The sequence below is a fragment of the Phyllostomus discolor genome, chromosome 8 (assembly GCF_004126475.2).
Source record: "Phyllostomus discolor isolate MPI-MPIP mPhyDis1 chromosome 8, mPhyDis1.pri.v3, whole genome shotgun sequence".
Lineage (NCBI taxonomy): Eukaryota > Metazoa > Chordata > Mammalia > Chiroptera > Phyllostomidae > Phyllostomus > Phyllostomus discolor.
The window spans coordinates 89452588-89467085 of NC_040910.2; the positions used below are offsets into that span (position 1 = coordinate 89452588).

Below are 14498 nucleotides of genomic sequence, written 5' to 3' on the forward strand. Positions count from 1 at the left end.
TAGCTTCCCTCCCCTTACTCCATGTGTGTAGGTATTAGCTTCAGACAGGTGACTTTTCATTTATTGTTGTTCTTACTACTAAATGGACCTTTAAAAGGAATGATAAGCAACTCTTTAAGTGATGTAAGATGGTTCTGGAATTCGTAGGAACATCTGAAAGTGGTAATCTCAATTGCAGAGGGATAGAACTGTGTCCCTTTAATCCTCTGTGTGACACAGAGTGGTGTGGCTGTGTGAGTGTGCACTTTCTAGGATGGCGCACTTATTTTAAATGAACTGTGTAAAGTCTGATTTGCTTATTTACAGCTTCAACCGAATAGACATTCCGCCTTATGAAAGCTATGAAAAGTTATATGAAAAGCTGCTAACAGCCATCGAAGAAACATGTGGATTTGCTGTGGAATGACAGACTTCAAGGATTTACCCAGGACTCTATTTATACCCCTGACAGCCTCCTTTCAGCAGAGTTTCAAGGAATGCTGAAATACAGGAAAATGCTCCTCCCCTTTGAAATTTTAGGACACTGTGAGGGGAAAGGACAATTTTGAAATTCCTTTTCAAGGAAAAAAAAAAGGTCTTTATGCTTTGCCATGAGGCCACATTCAGCTGCTATTTAAAATTAATATCTTGAACCTAAAGAATGCTGACTTTTCCTACATTTCCAGAGTTAGGCAGTATTCTACACTTAAAGACTACTACTATTTTTATAAAAGGTAACCTATTCAAATCGCTTCACAGATTTCAAGTCTCTGAAACATCAAGACAACTTCAGCAGTCGGTACAAGTCACATTTCATTTTGATTGAATACATGATTTTGAATAGCTCCTGTACTCGCTCTTTGTAAAAAAAAAATGAAATAAAATTATTTTGAATTATCCTATCTTTGTAACCAATTGGCTAAAAGAATCATTATCTTTAAAAAAATCAAGCCATTTACACATTTAATTACATTTTTCTATAGCAAAGCATTATATTTTAAAAGTATTATATGTTTCAACCTAGCCTAAGTGAGTGTTTTCTATATTTTTCAAGCACAAGTTACCTGGAATACAGCTATATAATTTTGGTTGTCAGATTCCTAATGCAACCATTTAGTCTAAACTTAGTAGCTTATTTGCTACGATAAGATGCCTTCAGGGGCTCCGTGTTTTTACAAGACTTTAAAAAACCCTAATTTTTTATCTTGAATCAATATGACCAGGTGTTTTGGACTTACTTTTCATTTTAAATGGATATCCTGCATTTTTATAGCTTCTCAGATCATATGGATGGGATGGAATTTTAACTCTTTTGCTGGATCAACTTATCTTTAATATATATACTATTTCTGGAAACCAAAGTCTCCTCTGACAAAGTACACCTAATTTATATTATATTTTAATTATGGTGTGAGTTTCTATCAAGTAAACCATCCTAAATCTTTATTTGCAATATTTTAATCAGCTAAAATTATGAAAAAGGAAAAAAATTGCTCTAAAGACTATTTAACAAACTTAGAAAACCCTGCTTTTACCTAACAAAAATAAAGTGGGGGTGGTGGGACAGGGGATGTGATTATAAAGAAAGGGTGATTCTAACTATATGGTATTAATTACTTTAAAACTGAAGAATGAATTTTGGAAGTGAGGGAATGCCATTTTCCTTGGTTTTAAAGCTCAGCATCTGATTTTGAAATATTCAGATTTAGCTTTCAAGGTGTGTGGCATGTTGCATGATACAGAAGGCAGCAAAATTCTGGAATGATGAATTGGAAAAATCTGAAATCATGGGTGGGTTTTTAAATTCAGTCATGAGAAATCTGCACTGTTTTTTTTACATTGATGTGAAATCAAGAATAGCAAATTTTGATGATACAGCTTTGTTTAAATTTTATGGCTTAATTATTAAGTCAGTAATAGGCCTATGTGTTCTTTATTTTGATGGACTGGTTTTTAGTCTGTGTTCTTGAAGCCACGGGGTTCCTCAGGTGCCTCAGAATCAGTGGTTTGTGAGAGGAGGGACAGAGGGAGGGAGGGGAAAGGACTAGTTGGTATTCAGCAGGGGCCTCTAACTCCCCACCCTGCCCTATTTACCCAGAGCAGCTCCAGTTTTTGTCTTTTATGTATTGGAATTCCAAGTAAGCATTCACATGGTTGGGAGAGGGGAGGGTAAAAGAAGGGGACATTTGCCGCTTAAAAAAAGTTGATAACTACTTGCGTTGTTTCTAAGAATTTAAATTTGTTTCATTCAGCCAAATTTGACTGCTCCATGCGAGCTAGTTATAGTCTAACTGTGCAGTAATAATGTGCTTTTGCCTGCCTTTTTCTTCCCACTTGTGTTTTCCTACCATATTCTTAGTAGCATTGAAGAACATCTTGAAATGTACAGAAACGGTGTGCACACTGTTTGACATCAGTAGTTTCAGTTCTCACAGTAGTACCTTGCTGGTCACAGGTCTTCTCTCTCTGATACTACAGGACTAGTGCAGTGCAACTGTACCTGTCTTAGAAGCTTTCAGTGAAAAGTCAGCCCGCACACACTTGAAAGGAATCATTAACTGACAGAGGCAGTACTGACGAAACGCTCTATCATAATGTACAGTATCAAGCAGGCAAATACCATCGCTTTCTGAGTGCCTTTTTAAACTTTATAAAAATGATTTAATAGAGCTTTAAGAAAAATGAATTACCTACTAGTCTGTGGTTTCACCAACATTATTTATAAAAATATGTTTAGATTTCATTTTCAAAAGTATGTTACCTGATTACTTCCAAAAAGGTGCTAAGCAAACAAAACCCCCCAATGTGTCATTGAGCTTTGGACTTGCACCTCATGTTTAATGTGAATATTTATTTCCACATGTCCCTCTTAACTGGGTTTTTTTTTCTAGTCCTTCCTGTAGTTGTGTTATTTCAGATACGTGATGTTGCATATCCATACATTGCCTTTCCGTCATGCATACTTAATTGTGAACAGTGGTTACTTTGTAGAGATCATACGGCAGTACAGAGGTGAGTTTTATTTCGAGGGTCTGATTTCTTGGTGGAATGAGTTTTTAAATAGTGCCGTGTATAGTGTACATTTTGTTTTGCACATAGTTTGTTGCCCTGAATGGGTTTTCTTTTTACCAAGTCATTGTTTTTTCTTGCATTTACAGTCCAGAGCACAAGTTTCCTTTCTTTTAAATACAGTCTAATTTGCTTTATTTTACAACACTAAGTCTGCTTTGAACTTCTGGTGCATTGAACTGATTGCTTTGACGGGAGTTAGAGGCTGCTCCAGCCATCACTTCGGTTGGACAGAGCAGCTCCTCCTGCTTGTCCGTCAGCTGCAGCACCCAGTCCGCGGGGCCATTCGTGGTATTTACCCTTCTTATGTTAGGATGATGACTGTACCAAATGCTGAGTTGTTTTGTTTGTAGATGTAATTAGTTCACTTAATGTAATATTCTCTCAAACTGACTTTAAAAACAAAGTTTTATCATTTTCATTGTTATTTGTATTTATTACAGAGTGTTTTAGCTTTGATATTCTTTGTATTTTCACTCAGTTGTTACATGAGCTTTATCAATAACATCTGTATAAATGGTTTTTAAAAATTAACTATGTATTGCCCATGCCGAAGTTGAGCAATAAAATGAATGCTGTTTGCACTGTCACAGCATCAAAGTTTTTAAAGAATGTTGAGTTTATAATGAATTGTTTTGAAAATAATCTCATTGGTTCTATGAAGGGTGATAGCATGTAAGCCATGAAATGAGAAGTTGAAGAAGATTCCCAGGATGCCTCTGTCACTTTGGGGAGCTGGAGCTTCAGAGAGCTCAGCATCTCCTTCCTGTCTCCGGGTGAAGCAGGGAAGGTGCCATATGGCACTTCTCCTGCCGTGACAAATTGATTGGTTGGCAGTGGCTGTGGGGGGCCATGTAGAGATGGATTTCTGAGGCCAATACAGGCTTATTGGAGAAGTGTCCTGGTCCTGCAACAGTGTCACATGTTGGGGCTCTGGAGGGTGAAGCTACAGTAGGGGCCTCATTTGCTACCCTGGTGTTGAGCAGTTCCTCCTCAAAATGAACAGGCGCCATCACTTTATTTAAAAGGTCACAACTCACACCTCTATAAATGATAGTGAGTGAAGGTCCAGCTAAACACATGGGTGGAAAAAAGAATGAATACGATGTTTTCTCATTCAGAGCGTAGTCTGTGTTAAGTCTCTCCACAGGATGAATGCAGAGATGTGGGAGCAGTGTATTCAAGTCCCAAGAGTGGGCGTGTTCTTTTTATCTACTTTTGAAATTTATTTTTTGCTTTGTCTCACTTTGTCACGGTCACTGGGTGTTATCTAAAATTTGTAAAGTTTTAAGGATTTTATTAGTATAATCTATAAATTACCCAAAGTTTGATTTCACTAATATGTGATTTTTTTTTGTGGTGACCCGAAAGGTTTACTTTGTCTCTTCATTATACTGAAGGTTAACCTTGGCACCCACTGCATTTTTTTGTACTTTTTTGTCCTAAATGCTTATCGTGGGAAATACACAACAGAACAAGAGCCTGGTAACAGGATAGAGGTAATTATACAGAAAAAGGGTTACATTCCTACGTTAACATTCTTAGCTTACTGGACAACCAGATTTTAAAGTTACTGGGTTGGCCAAAAAGTTCGTGTTTTTTTCTGTAAGATGGCTGTAGTAGCACTTAGTTGTCTTCACCTTCACTGCAAACAGTTTTGTTAGATTGTATTGTGACAGCTGTCATATCTATCAGTGTGCATTTAAAAAAAACTGGTGAGTTTTTGTGTAGCCATTTTAATATTGAAGATGGAAGAAAATATGCAACATTTTTGGCATATTATGCTTTATTATTTCGAGAAAGGTAAAAACACAACTGAAACTCAGAAAATTTGTGCAGTGTATAGAGAAGATGCTGTGACTGATCAAATGTGTCAAAAGTGGTTTACAGTTTCATGCTGGAGATTTTTCACTGGACGGTGCTCCCACAGTCAGGCCAGTTGAAGTTGGTAGTGATCAAATTGAGACATTAACTGAGAACAATCAATGTTATACCACACCGGAGATAGCCAACATATTCAAAATATCCAAATCAATAAAGTTATTGATGAAAATAAAAATGTGTCTTTTATTTTATGGAAACAACTAAATGGACTTTGTGGCCAACCCAAAACATTGTATTAAAAGGTATTTTTTCTAAATGTGATTTGTTCTTTGTTAATTCAGTAAATATCTACTGTGCTCCTACTATGTGTCAGGCTCTGTATTTTGTGTATAGCATCTCGAGAAGTCCACTGTGACTGGAGCACAGGATTTTTAAATACCTTACTTCAGCAAGGCCTCAAATTCCAGGCTTGGTTTTTAAAACAATTGATTTTGTTCCCCTACCTCTTTTCACCATGACACTTCAGATCCTAGAGACACTGGTCTCCAGGACAGGTAGCTCCTTCATTGTATTCGTGTTCATCATACAACTGGCTCCACGTCCAAGGTAATGTGCTCAACTCTTAAGTAGCATACCTCTTGTGGATGTTTGACCTGAGATTTTCCAGGCTATCCATGAGTCTTTAATATAAGCTGTAAACCCCACTTCTGTCTCCTTTATAGTGAGTGTTTTGTAAGTAAAAGAAGTGGAGAGGCAACTGTAGCAGCCCGTGAGGTGGGCAAGGGACCCTTCCAAGATACTTTTCCTGCCGACTTAAGTGTTCATGAAGTTGTCTCACCTTCCACTCAGGAATGGGAGTGAAGATGGCGAGCACATCAGAGCGTACCTTTCAGATCACTCACTTCTCCCAAAGACAATGCTGGCATGGCAAGATGGTGGAGAACCAATGAGACCCAAAAGGTATTTATTTCTTCTAACTGAAGTATAATTGACATGTTAGTTTTAAGTGTACAACATAGTGATTTGTACATAATTGTATATATTGTGTAATGATTACCAAAGTCTGGTTAACATCTGTCACCATACATAGTTAAGTTTTTTTCCTTGTGAAGGGAACTCTTATGCCATACAGTATCATTAGCAATAGTCACCATTCTGTACATTACACCCCTGGACTTATTTTATAACTGAAAGTTTCTACCTTTTGATCCCCGTCACCCATTTCACTAAACCCCCCAGCCCCTCTGGCAACCACCAATCAGTTTTCTATATCTATGAGCTTGGTTTTTCCTTTTTTTTTTTTTTTTTTTTTAAAGATTGCACATATAAGTGAGATCAGAGGTATTTGTCTTTCTCTGACTTATTTCACTTAGCATAATGCCCTTAAGGTCCATCTTGTTAGCACAAATGGCAAGATTTCCTTTTTTAGGCTGAATAATATTATTTCATGGTCTACATATACACTACATTTCTTTATTCATTCTTCTGCTGATGGATACTTGTTTCCATTATCTTGACTATTGTAAATAATATTGCAGTGAATATGGGGTGGGGTGGGCATGCAGTTATCTTTTCTAGTTAGTGTTTTAATTTACTTCTGATAAATACCCAGGATGGAATTGCTAGGTAGTTCTATTTGAATATTTTGAGGAATCTTTGTACTGTTTTCTATATGACTGCACCAATTTTACATCCCCACTAACAGTGCAGAAGGGCTCTCTTTTCTCTACATTCTCAAGACATATTTGTCTTTTTGATACCAGCAATACTAATGGTTGTGAGGTGATATCTCACTATGGTTTTGATTTGTATTTCCCAGGTGGTTCATGATGTTGAGCACCTTTTCACGTACCTTTGGTCATCTGTATATCCTGTATGTCTTCTTTGGAAAAATGTTCAGTTCTTGTATCCATTTTTTAATTTTTAATTTTTTTTGCTATTGAGTTCTATGTGTTCTCTCTGTATTTTTGTATATAAATCCCTTGTATGTCTGATTTGCAAACATTTTCTCCCATTCCATAGATTGCCTTTTCATTTTGTTGGTTTCCTTCGTTGTACAGTTTTTTAGTTTGATATAGTTCCACTTGTTGATTTTTGCTTATGTCAAATCCAAAAAATCATTGCCAAGACCAATGTCAAGGAGCTTACCCACCTATGTTTTCTTTTAGCTTTATGGTTTCAGGTCTTACTAATTTTTGTATACAGCGTAAGATCTGGTGGTCCAGTGTCATTCTTTTGCATATGGCTGTCCAGTTTGCCCAACATTTACTGAAGACACTGTGCTTTCCCCATTGTATATTCTTGCCTCACTTGCCATAAATTGACTATATATATATATATAATATATTATATATATATATATATGGGCTCCCTATTCTGTTCCATTGATCTATGTGTCTGATTTTATGGCAATACCAACTGTTTTTAGTCCTCTAGTTTCGCAATCTAGTTTGAAATCAGGGATTGTGATGCCTCCGGCTTTGTTCTTCTGCAGAAGGCAAAGTTTCAAAGGCAGTTTGAGTTTAATGTTTTAAGACAAAAAGACACTGGTCACATCAGTCAAATTAGCTGGGTAATGGTTCGAATGACTTGAAATGCTAGATAAAACATGCTTTCAGAATGTCTAGATTTGAGATAGGTTGCTCTATAATGAGAAATTTCTCATTTCTCTTAACAGCACCTTCTGTCAGCCCTGTCCATCTCGCTGTCCTGTTGTACCTCCCCCTCACCGTTTTTCACTGTGATGCCTCTTCGCATTGCAGATAAATTTCCTTGACACTCTCCACCTCTTCACTGAAGGTTCTGTTCTTCTGCTTTACCTCAACACTAATTCTTCCTTTCCCTTCTCATGTTTTTAAGAGGAGGCAGTTAATTGCTCAGTGTCCTGTGATACAGTAATGCATATGCCCAGCTAGACTCACACAATTAAAAAATCAATACATTTAGAGACTTAAAAACAAAACTCTTTATTATCCTTACCCCCTTTGCTTTCCAGAGGCATGCTCAAATCTTCTGTCTGTACTTCTGATACTTCCACATTTCTAAATAATATGGTAGTATTGCTCTTCATTTAGTTTTTGACATAGTCAAGTTAGTTTCCTTTTTATGGTAGTTAAGGATTTAGCTCTCACACCAGCCACCTCATTCTATAACATCCCCAAACTGTCCCCCACACCAGTACACAGTTCTGACTTTCAAATGTGTGCATGATGATGAGCCTTTTCTGGGTTTCTGGGGGCAAAGTGGTTTCACATACGGATTCCCTCCTCACAGTTACTTGGATCGCAATAGCCTCTCCTTGTTGAGTTCCTTACTACTTCCAGAAAAACCTTTTGGCATCTTTAAAGTTTCCTCTTCTATTCTTTGACCTTTGGTTAGCAATCCTACGCCTTCCCCTGGTAAATTCCTTCACTTACTTCTCGTTGGTTATTCCTAGTTCTTAGTTTGGTAAAGAGCCGGCAAAACTAGTTAACTTGAGTCTTCCTAAAACAGTTCACTGCTTGTTTTAATGAATTATACTAAGCAAAAAGTGAAAGTTTATGTCATCTACCACTCAAGAGTTGCACCTACTACTATTGGTTTGGGACTGTTCGTCCAGATGTTTTCTATATTGTAATGATTGTACTGCATTATACTATATATGATACCATAGTTTTTGAAATAGCATTACTATATAAATATTTGCTCATTTTACTCAAGAATATATTGTGAATATTCTATCTAGATATACTTTATTTTTCTCTTTATAACTTTTAGAACTTACGCTCTCTACTCTTGTGTATCTAGCCTTGCCTCGTGCATTTCCCACCCTTTCCATTCACCTGCACTCGCTGACTTGTCACGCTCTAGCACAGCAGTCTGCACATCTCATCACGCTCCAAACTTGGCTGCCAATCTGCCAAGTCTTTTCCCCAGGAAGCCCCACCTGTCTGCCTAGAGGCCCAGTGTTGTCCACTGTCATTCCAAGAGGGTAGCACTTGGACCACAGCATTAGATGTAGCTGCCTACTTTTTTCTCCAGGACAGTCAGGTCCCACTCCATCATGCCTCCAGCCTCCCTGGGCCTTGATTGTTGTTCATATGCTCATCGCCATGCTATTCTCTACATGCCCTAAGGGGAGCCTCTCTTCTCCCTTCCACTCCTTTCCTGGTGTCCTCTGCCACTCTGTAGCCTTGATCAGCACAAGTCCCCATAACCTCAACCACTCTGAAGCCTCCCTCCAGCTCTTGGCCTTCAGTGAAGCCCTCTTCTCTATGGAAGACCACCCCAAGTGGGTTTTCTTTTTTCTCATGTTACCCCACCTGCAGTCACTAGTGCTCTTCTGAGGCACACACCACCTGGCCTCACACCCTTAGCCTTGCCTCATGCTGTCCTCTACCAGCAGCCAGAGGCCATGGGCATAAATTCTCATTTTCTGGCCACCATAGGTGAAAACACTACACATACCTGAACCCGTCTTCAAGGTTTATTCCTAAGTCCCACTTGTGATGACAAGCTTACACTTCTACCCCTTTTTGAAATTGAGGGTCTTTTGGTCCTCAAGCCCTGTTTTATACACTTTTTTTTTATTTTGGACCCACGACAATAAGCTTTAAGAGCTGGCTGCTCTACCAAGGCTTGTTGATACTTTAGTACAGACAGGACTAAGTAAGAATGCATGCCTTTACTCCCCCCATCCTTTAAAGGTTTTAAGACATAAATTCAAAAACAGTAAACTTTAAGAAAAAAATGTTTATTCAAAATGTTTCTTCATAAAAAGTACTGGAATGAACATGCGGACAAGACATTCAGAAATGATTCTTCTGCTTTAGATAATGTACTGTCTCGATTCTAAGTCTGCCCTGGTCAAGTCTTCCTGAAATGTCATTTATGCGGAAGGCTGGCCTCACGGGAAGGGGTTTTTACAGTACTGAAAGGAAGCCAGATGAAGCCTAGATTTGAAGCGCTCAGCTTCCAGTTCCCGGAAGAAAGCATCATCGTCGTTCTGTGTGATCATGTACTGCAGTTGCTGGATTTCCTTCTCCATCTGAGACCTGAGCTCCCTCTTCACCTTATGCAATGTCTAAAAGAGAATTCATGTCATCCCGCTATTCACAACCTACATCCAGGCCCTTTCCATCTTACAGCTTATCAAGTTTCTGCAATAATTTTAATAATTTAGCAGTAGCTCTTACAGAGGCCTGAATAGATAAAGTTAAAATGGGATAAATGTTTGGACCATAGATGGACCAAACATTTACTAGTATTCCCTCCATTTCCCTTAAGATGTAATATAATTGTTTTGTGTTTCTTAAAAATGTAAATAAATGATTTCTGTCTTAATCATTACCTGGGCTTGTGATTTCTCTCTGGCTTTGAGTTCTTGGTGTTCTTGTGATATGGCTTCTGCCAGCAATGAAAACTGTTTACAGAGAAGAAAAAAAGGAAATCTTTTATTTGTCTGTAGTCTAGATATAGCAGTTCTTATACTTAATGTTCAGAAGCTTAAAATCTTTAATAGAAGTAGGGCAATATAAATTCTCTACTTTGGTCAAGGACTAGCTTATTTTATCTTAAATTTCAATCTTGAAAAATGGGGTTAGTGTCACCTGTATAATGACAAGTCTTGAGTTAATATGTGGAGATTTATTGTTCAACAGACTAAGCGGACTTCTGACAGGATGGTCAGTATTACACACATGAGAATGTAAACAAGCAGCAGTGAGCCCACCTGGTCTTTATAGTAGTTCTCCATTGAGTCCAGTTCATTTTGGTGCTGCCTCTTTTGTTCATCTCGCTTTTCTCTGGCATAGTTTCTTAGGTCTCGCAATCTTTGCTTTTGAATTTGTAAACCTTCTTCAAACAGTTTCTTAAAGATCTGTCCATTTAAGTCAGAGAAATTATGCCAAACTTTTATGGAGGAATATAATCATTTTGCCCAACTGGAGGTATATATTCATTGTAATCAACAAAGAATTTTGAAAATAACAAATTTATTAAGATATAATTCACATACCGTAAAGTTCACCCTTTAAAGATGTATGCAATTCAGTAGGTTTTGGTATATTCAAAGTTGTGCAGTCACCACCACTAATTTCAGAACATTTTCATCACTCCAGAAACCCCACCCCCACCAGCATCCCTTCCCCATTCTGCCCTCACCAGTCAACCGCTAGTCTATTTTCTATAGATTTGCCTACTTTGGACATTTCATATAAATGGAATTATATACTGTTGGACCTCTTATATTAGACTTCTTTCACTTAGAGTATCGTCAGGGTTCATCTGTATCATAAGATGTTTCAATACTTCATTCCTTTCATTGCCAAAGATTATTCCACTCCATGGATATATCATATTTTGTTTATCCACTCATCAGTTAATAGCATTTGGGTTGTTTCCTCTTTTTGGCTATTATAAATAATGCTTCTGCAAACACTTGTGTATAAGTTATTTGTGTGGATACATACCTAGGAATGAAATTCTTGGTCATGGTAGCTCTATGTTTACCCTTTTAAAGAAGCCCCAGACTGTGTTCCAAAGTGGTTGTATCATCTTACAACCCCATCAGCACTGCATGAGGGTTCTAACTTCACATTCTTGCCGATGCCAACATTTGTTGCTTTTATTTCAGCCATCTCAGTGAGGATGGTGCCTCATTGTGGTTTTGATTTGTATTTCCCTAATGACTAATGGTGTTTCAGCATTTTTCCTATAGCCCAGAGATTCTTTAGCTTTCAAGGAAAGATCTCCAAAGCAGTCATGGAAACGGCGCAGGAGCCCCAGAGCAGAAACAAATGGTGCATCTACACTTGTGCATAACTGAAGGTGATGTGGCTATCATCTAATAGGCCACAGGAAAACAAACTGTTCAAAGGATATGGATATGCCCCCTTGTTCTCCACTGATCAGTAAGAATTCTTGATCAGAGAACTGGTTCTTAAGGCTGTGTATTCATTTATTAGCCAGCCATGTTACCTTAGTCAAGTTATTTAACCTCTCAAAGCCGTAGTGTAGTATCCCACTTCAGAGTATTCAGCCCAGTTAACTATAATTACCTTAATGTTTTACTCTAGGGATGAAATTTATTGCCAGTTTATAATCCCAAAATATTAAGCATTTCAGCTTGATTAGGATGAGACAGTAAAGACTTTGTGGAAACACCTCAGAGCCCATCTGTCCTATGTTATTTTCCTGATTTTATGTGGAAACCTACGTCATCCACTCACACCTTAAGTTCCTGTCTGTGATAACATGCTCCCGAATCCCTAAAGCAGTTGTATGGGACCAGTCCCTACATGCAGGGGTCAGAGGAAACTATAATGAGGGCAGTGGAGGCTGTGAATACACTGGGATGTACTAAAGGGGTAATAATAACACAAGGTATGGCCAAGTCTGAGCTCTCATAGCCAGCCTTTTAGGACTTGTATTTGAATTTTAGATTCAAATTGGGACAAGAGTTATAAACAAAGAAGGTGGTCCTAAAAGGTAAGATAAAATTCACCTTCTTAACATTGTTAGCTAGAAAAACCATACTTACCATTTCTTCTCGGGTCCTCATTCTCATCATTTTTGCACACAACTGAACTTTATAATCATCGTAATATTTTCGGGCACGAACAATCTGCTGCCGATTTTCTTTTATTTTTGATTGGGTCAACTTCTGCCTATGAATGCGGTCCTTGAAGTCTTGCTAAGGAATGGGAAAAAGAGGAAGACAGACTCCAACATTCTCACCTGCCCCACTCCCCGTTACAATGTCTTGAAGCAGTGAGCCAGGTATGGAGGACCAGTGGCCCACTGCCTGGGCATGGAGTGTAAAAGACTGTCAGCCCCGCAGAAGTCCTCTAGCCTTTGGTAGGGTTGTCACCCCAGTGCTAAGAGCCAGCCCAGTGGGCCCCCAGTGCTACAGAGAGGAGCAATGACCTGGTGGCCCTGAGGCTCTCATCTCCCTGTTCTACCAGGGCATCGCCTAAGCCACACCCAAATGCCAGTGCAGAAGGAGTAGGAAAATGGCGCTCTGACTGATGAGCACAATTTGAGTTACTAAGAGTATTTACTGGTAGGTTGAAGCTAAGGAAAGTAGATATCTTCTTACAAAGTAGCGAGGATGAAACGGGGGCACTACATGAACCCTTCAGCCAGGAGTTCAGGTATGTTTCCTTCCCCCACACCAAAGTAGTGCGTGCAGTTCCTCAGATGGCTTCCTGTTCTTTGGAATTGTTTGGGATGATAGTTCACATTGCTCATCTCTACATTTAACCAAGCATTTTAAAATCTCTTCCTCTGGCATACTGTCTTTGACCTCTGTACTTTCCCCTCATTATACTCAATAGAGGATAGTGTTCTATGTACGATTCTTTATCCAAATTATAATGGAGGCTGGTAAAATACCTCAGCTCTCTATTTGGGACCCGAGAAAGATGGGAGAGGGCTAAAGCACTAGTTACAACCATGTGGTACCAACAAAGGGGCTGTGTAAACACAAGCCTGGATTAAAATCTCAACCTTGCTCCTTACTGATTACGGTGGGACCCAGGGCAAGTTAACACCTCAAAGCCTCAGGTTTTTCATTTCACAGCAAATGTCTCCATCATGTTATAGTAAAGACTAAATGAAACTGTACTGTAAAGCACCTAGCATCTTCCCTACTCGTCGGTCTTGGTTCAAGTCCTAGATAGCACAGGTGGCAAACACCAGGCCCGTGGGCCAAATCCGGCCCTCCACCTTGTTTTATCCTGCCCAGCACCTTGTTTCTACCCGGTGACAGCACCGAGTTCTCGCTTAACTGTTAAGGAGTAGTTACATTTATAAAATCCTAAGGTTACATTCGGTCCTTTGAAGTCAACCATGAGGCTGATGGGCCCCCGGTGAAAATGAGTTTGACACCCCTGCTCTATAGGCAAGTGTTTGAGGTAACAATCTATGGGGCTATTGTCCAGCTGGTACAAATAAAAGTAATTAATATAAACTATAAAATCAAAATTATACCTAATTTGCTCTTGACTTACCAGTCTCTTGTTATGTTCATATTCTTTCTTGACAAGTGCAGCAAGCAGGTCATGCCTTCTTAAGGCTTCTTCTATCTTTAAGAAGGACAACAGGGAAGGAGGTTAATAATACTGTTCCCTAAATTCTCAAGGATACGCTCTCTCCCTTTCCGGTTTATATTCCTATGCTTAAAATTGACAGTCAACTTACTTCATCCTGGAGTTTCTTCTTTGATCGATTTTCTCTATATGCATCCTTTTTGAGCTGTTCAATCTGTGCAATTTGCTGTTTCCACATTTTGCTTAGTGTTTGGCCAGAAACATAGAGAAATGGAAACTGCTCGAGCATCAGGGGCAAGAAGAGACTGTGTTCATTTACTTTCACTGCAAGATTTAAAAAAAAAAGATGCTATTTATCTGAGAGACTTGCTGAAAGCTTTAAATAAGAACTCTCATCCCACCTTCCTGAAAGATCAAAGCTTATCTGAGTGATGCAGTTCTGATCCTGAAAAGAACAATTCTAAAAGTATGTTATTACTTTTGCATTCCTTCTTTGATCAGAGTAAGCCAACTACTACTATGGATGAAAATAAGCTCAACAGTTCTGATTAATGACAAGTTGGTCTTGTGAAGTCCATCCTAACTGCTCACTTGACT

At 38.7% G+C, this 14498-nt stretch overlaps 2 protein-coding genes across 7 annotated transcripts in view; one reads left to right on the forward strand and one right to left on the reverse strand.

Annotated features, from left to right (window-relative positions):
* Positions 1 to 3660, forward strand: part of SMURF2 (SMAD specific E3 ubiquitin protein ligase 2) — a 108315-nt gene extending 104655 nt beyond the window's left edge. The window contains exon 19 of one of the 2 annotated variants that reach the window (XM_028519258.2): positions 307 to 3638. In XM_028519258.2, the coding sequence (XP_028375059.1) occupies positions 307 to 406 (100 nt within the window). In that variant the 3' untranslated portion in view covers positions 407 to 3638. Of the gene's footprint in view, positions 1 to 306 lie in introns of both variants that reach the window. The other variant, XM_036033485.1, reaches the window with a different exon arrangement.
* Positions 3661 to 9583: 5923 nt separating this feature from the next.
* The window catches only part of CEP95 (centrosomal protein 95), a 36001-nt gene continuing 31086 nt past the window's right edge, over positions 9584 to 14498 (reverse strand). For all 5 annotated transcript variants that reach the window (XM_036033487.1, XM_028519239.2, XM_036033488.1 and 2 more), the window contains 6 exons: positions 14053 to 14225; positions 13863 to 13937; positions 12392 to 12544; positions 10583 to 10729; positions 10202 to 10273; positions 9584 to 9934 (listed from right to left, as the gene is read on the reverse strand). In XM_036033487.1, the coding sequence (XP_035889380.1) occupies positions 9758 to 9934; positions 10202 to 10273; positions 10583 to 10729; positions 12392 to 12544; positions 13863 to 13937; positions 14053 to 14225 (797 nt within the window). In that variant the 3' untranslated portion in view covers positions 9584 to 9757. The remainder of the gene's footprint in view (positions 9935 to 10201; positions 10274 to 10582; positions 10730 to 12391; positions 12545 to 13862; positions 13938 to 14052; positions 14226 to 14498) is intronic.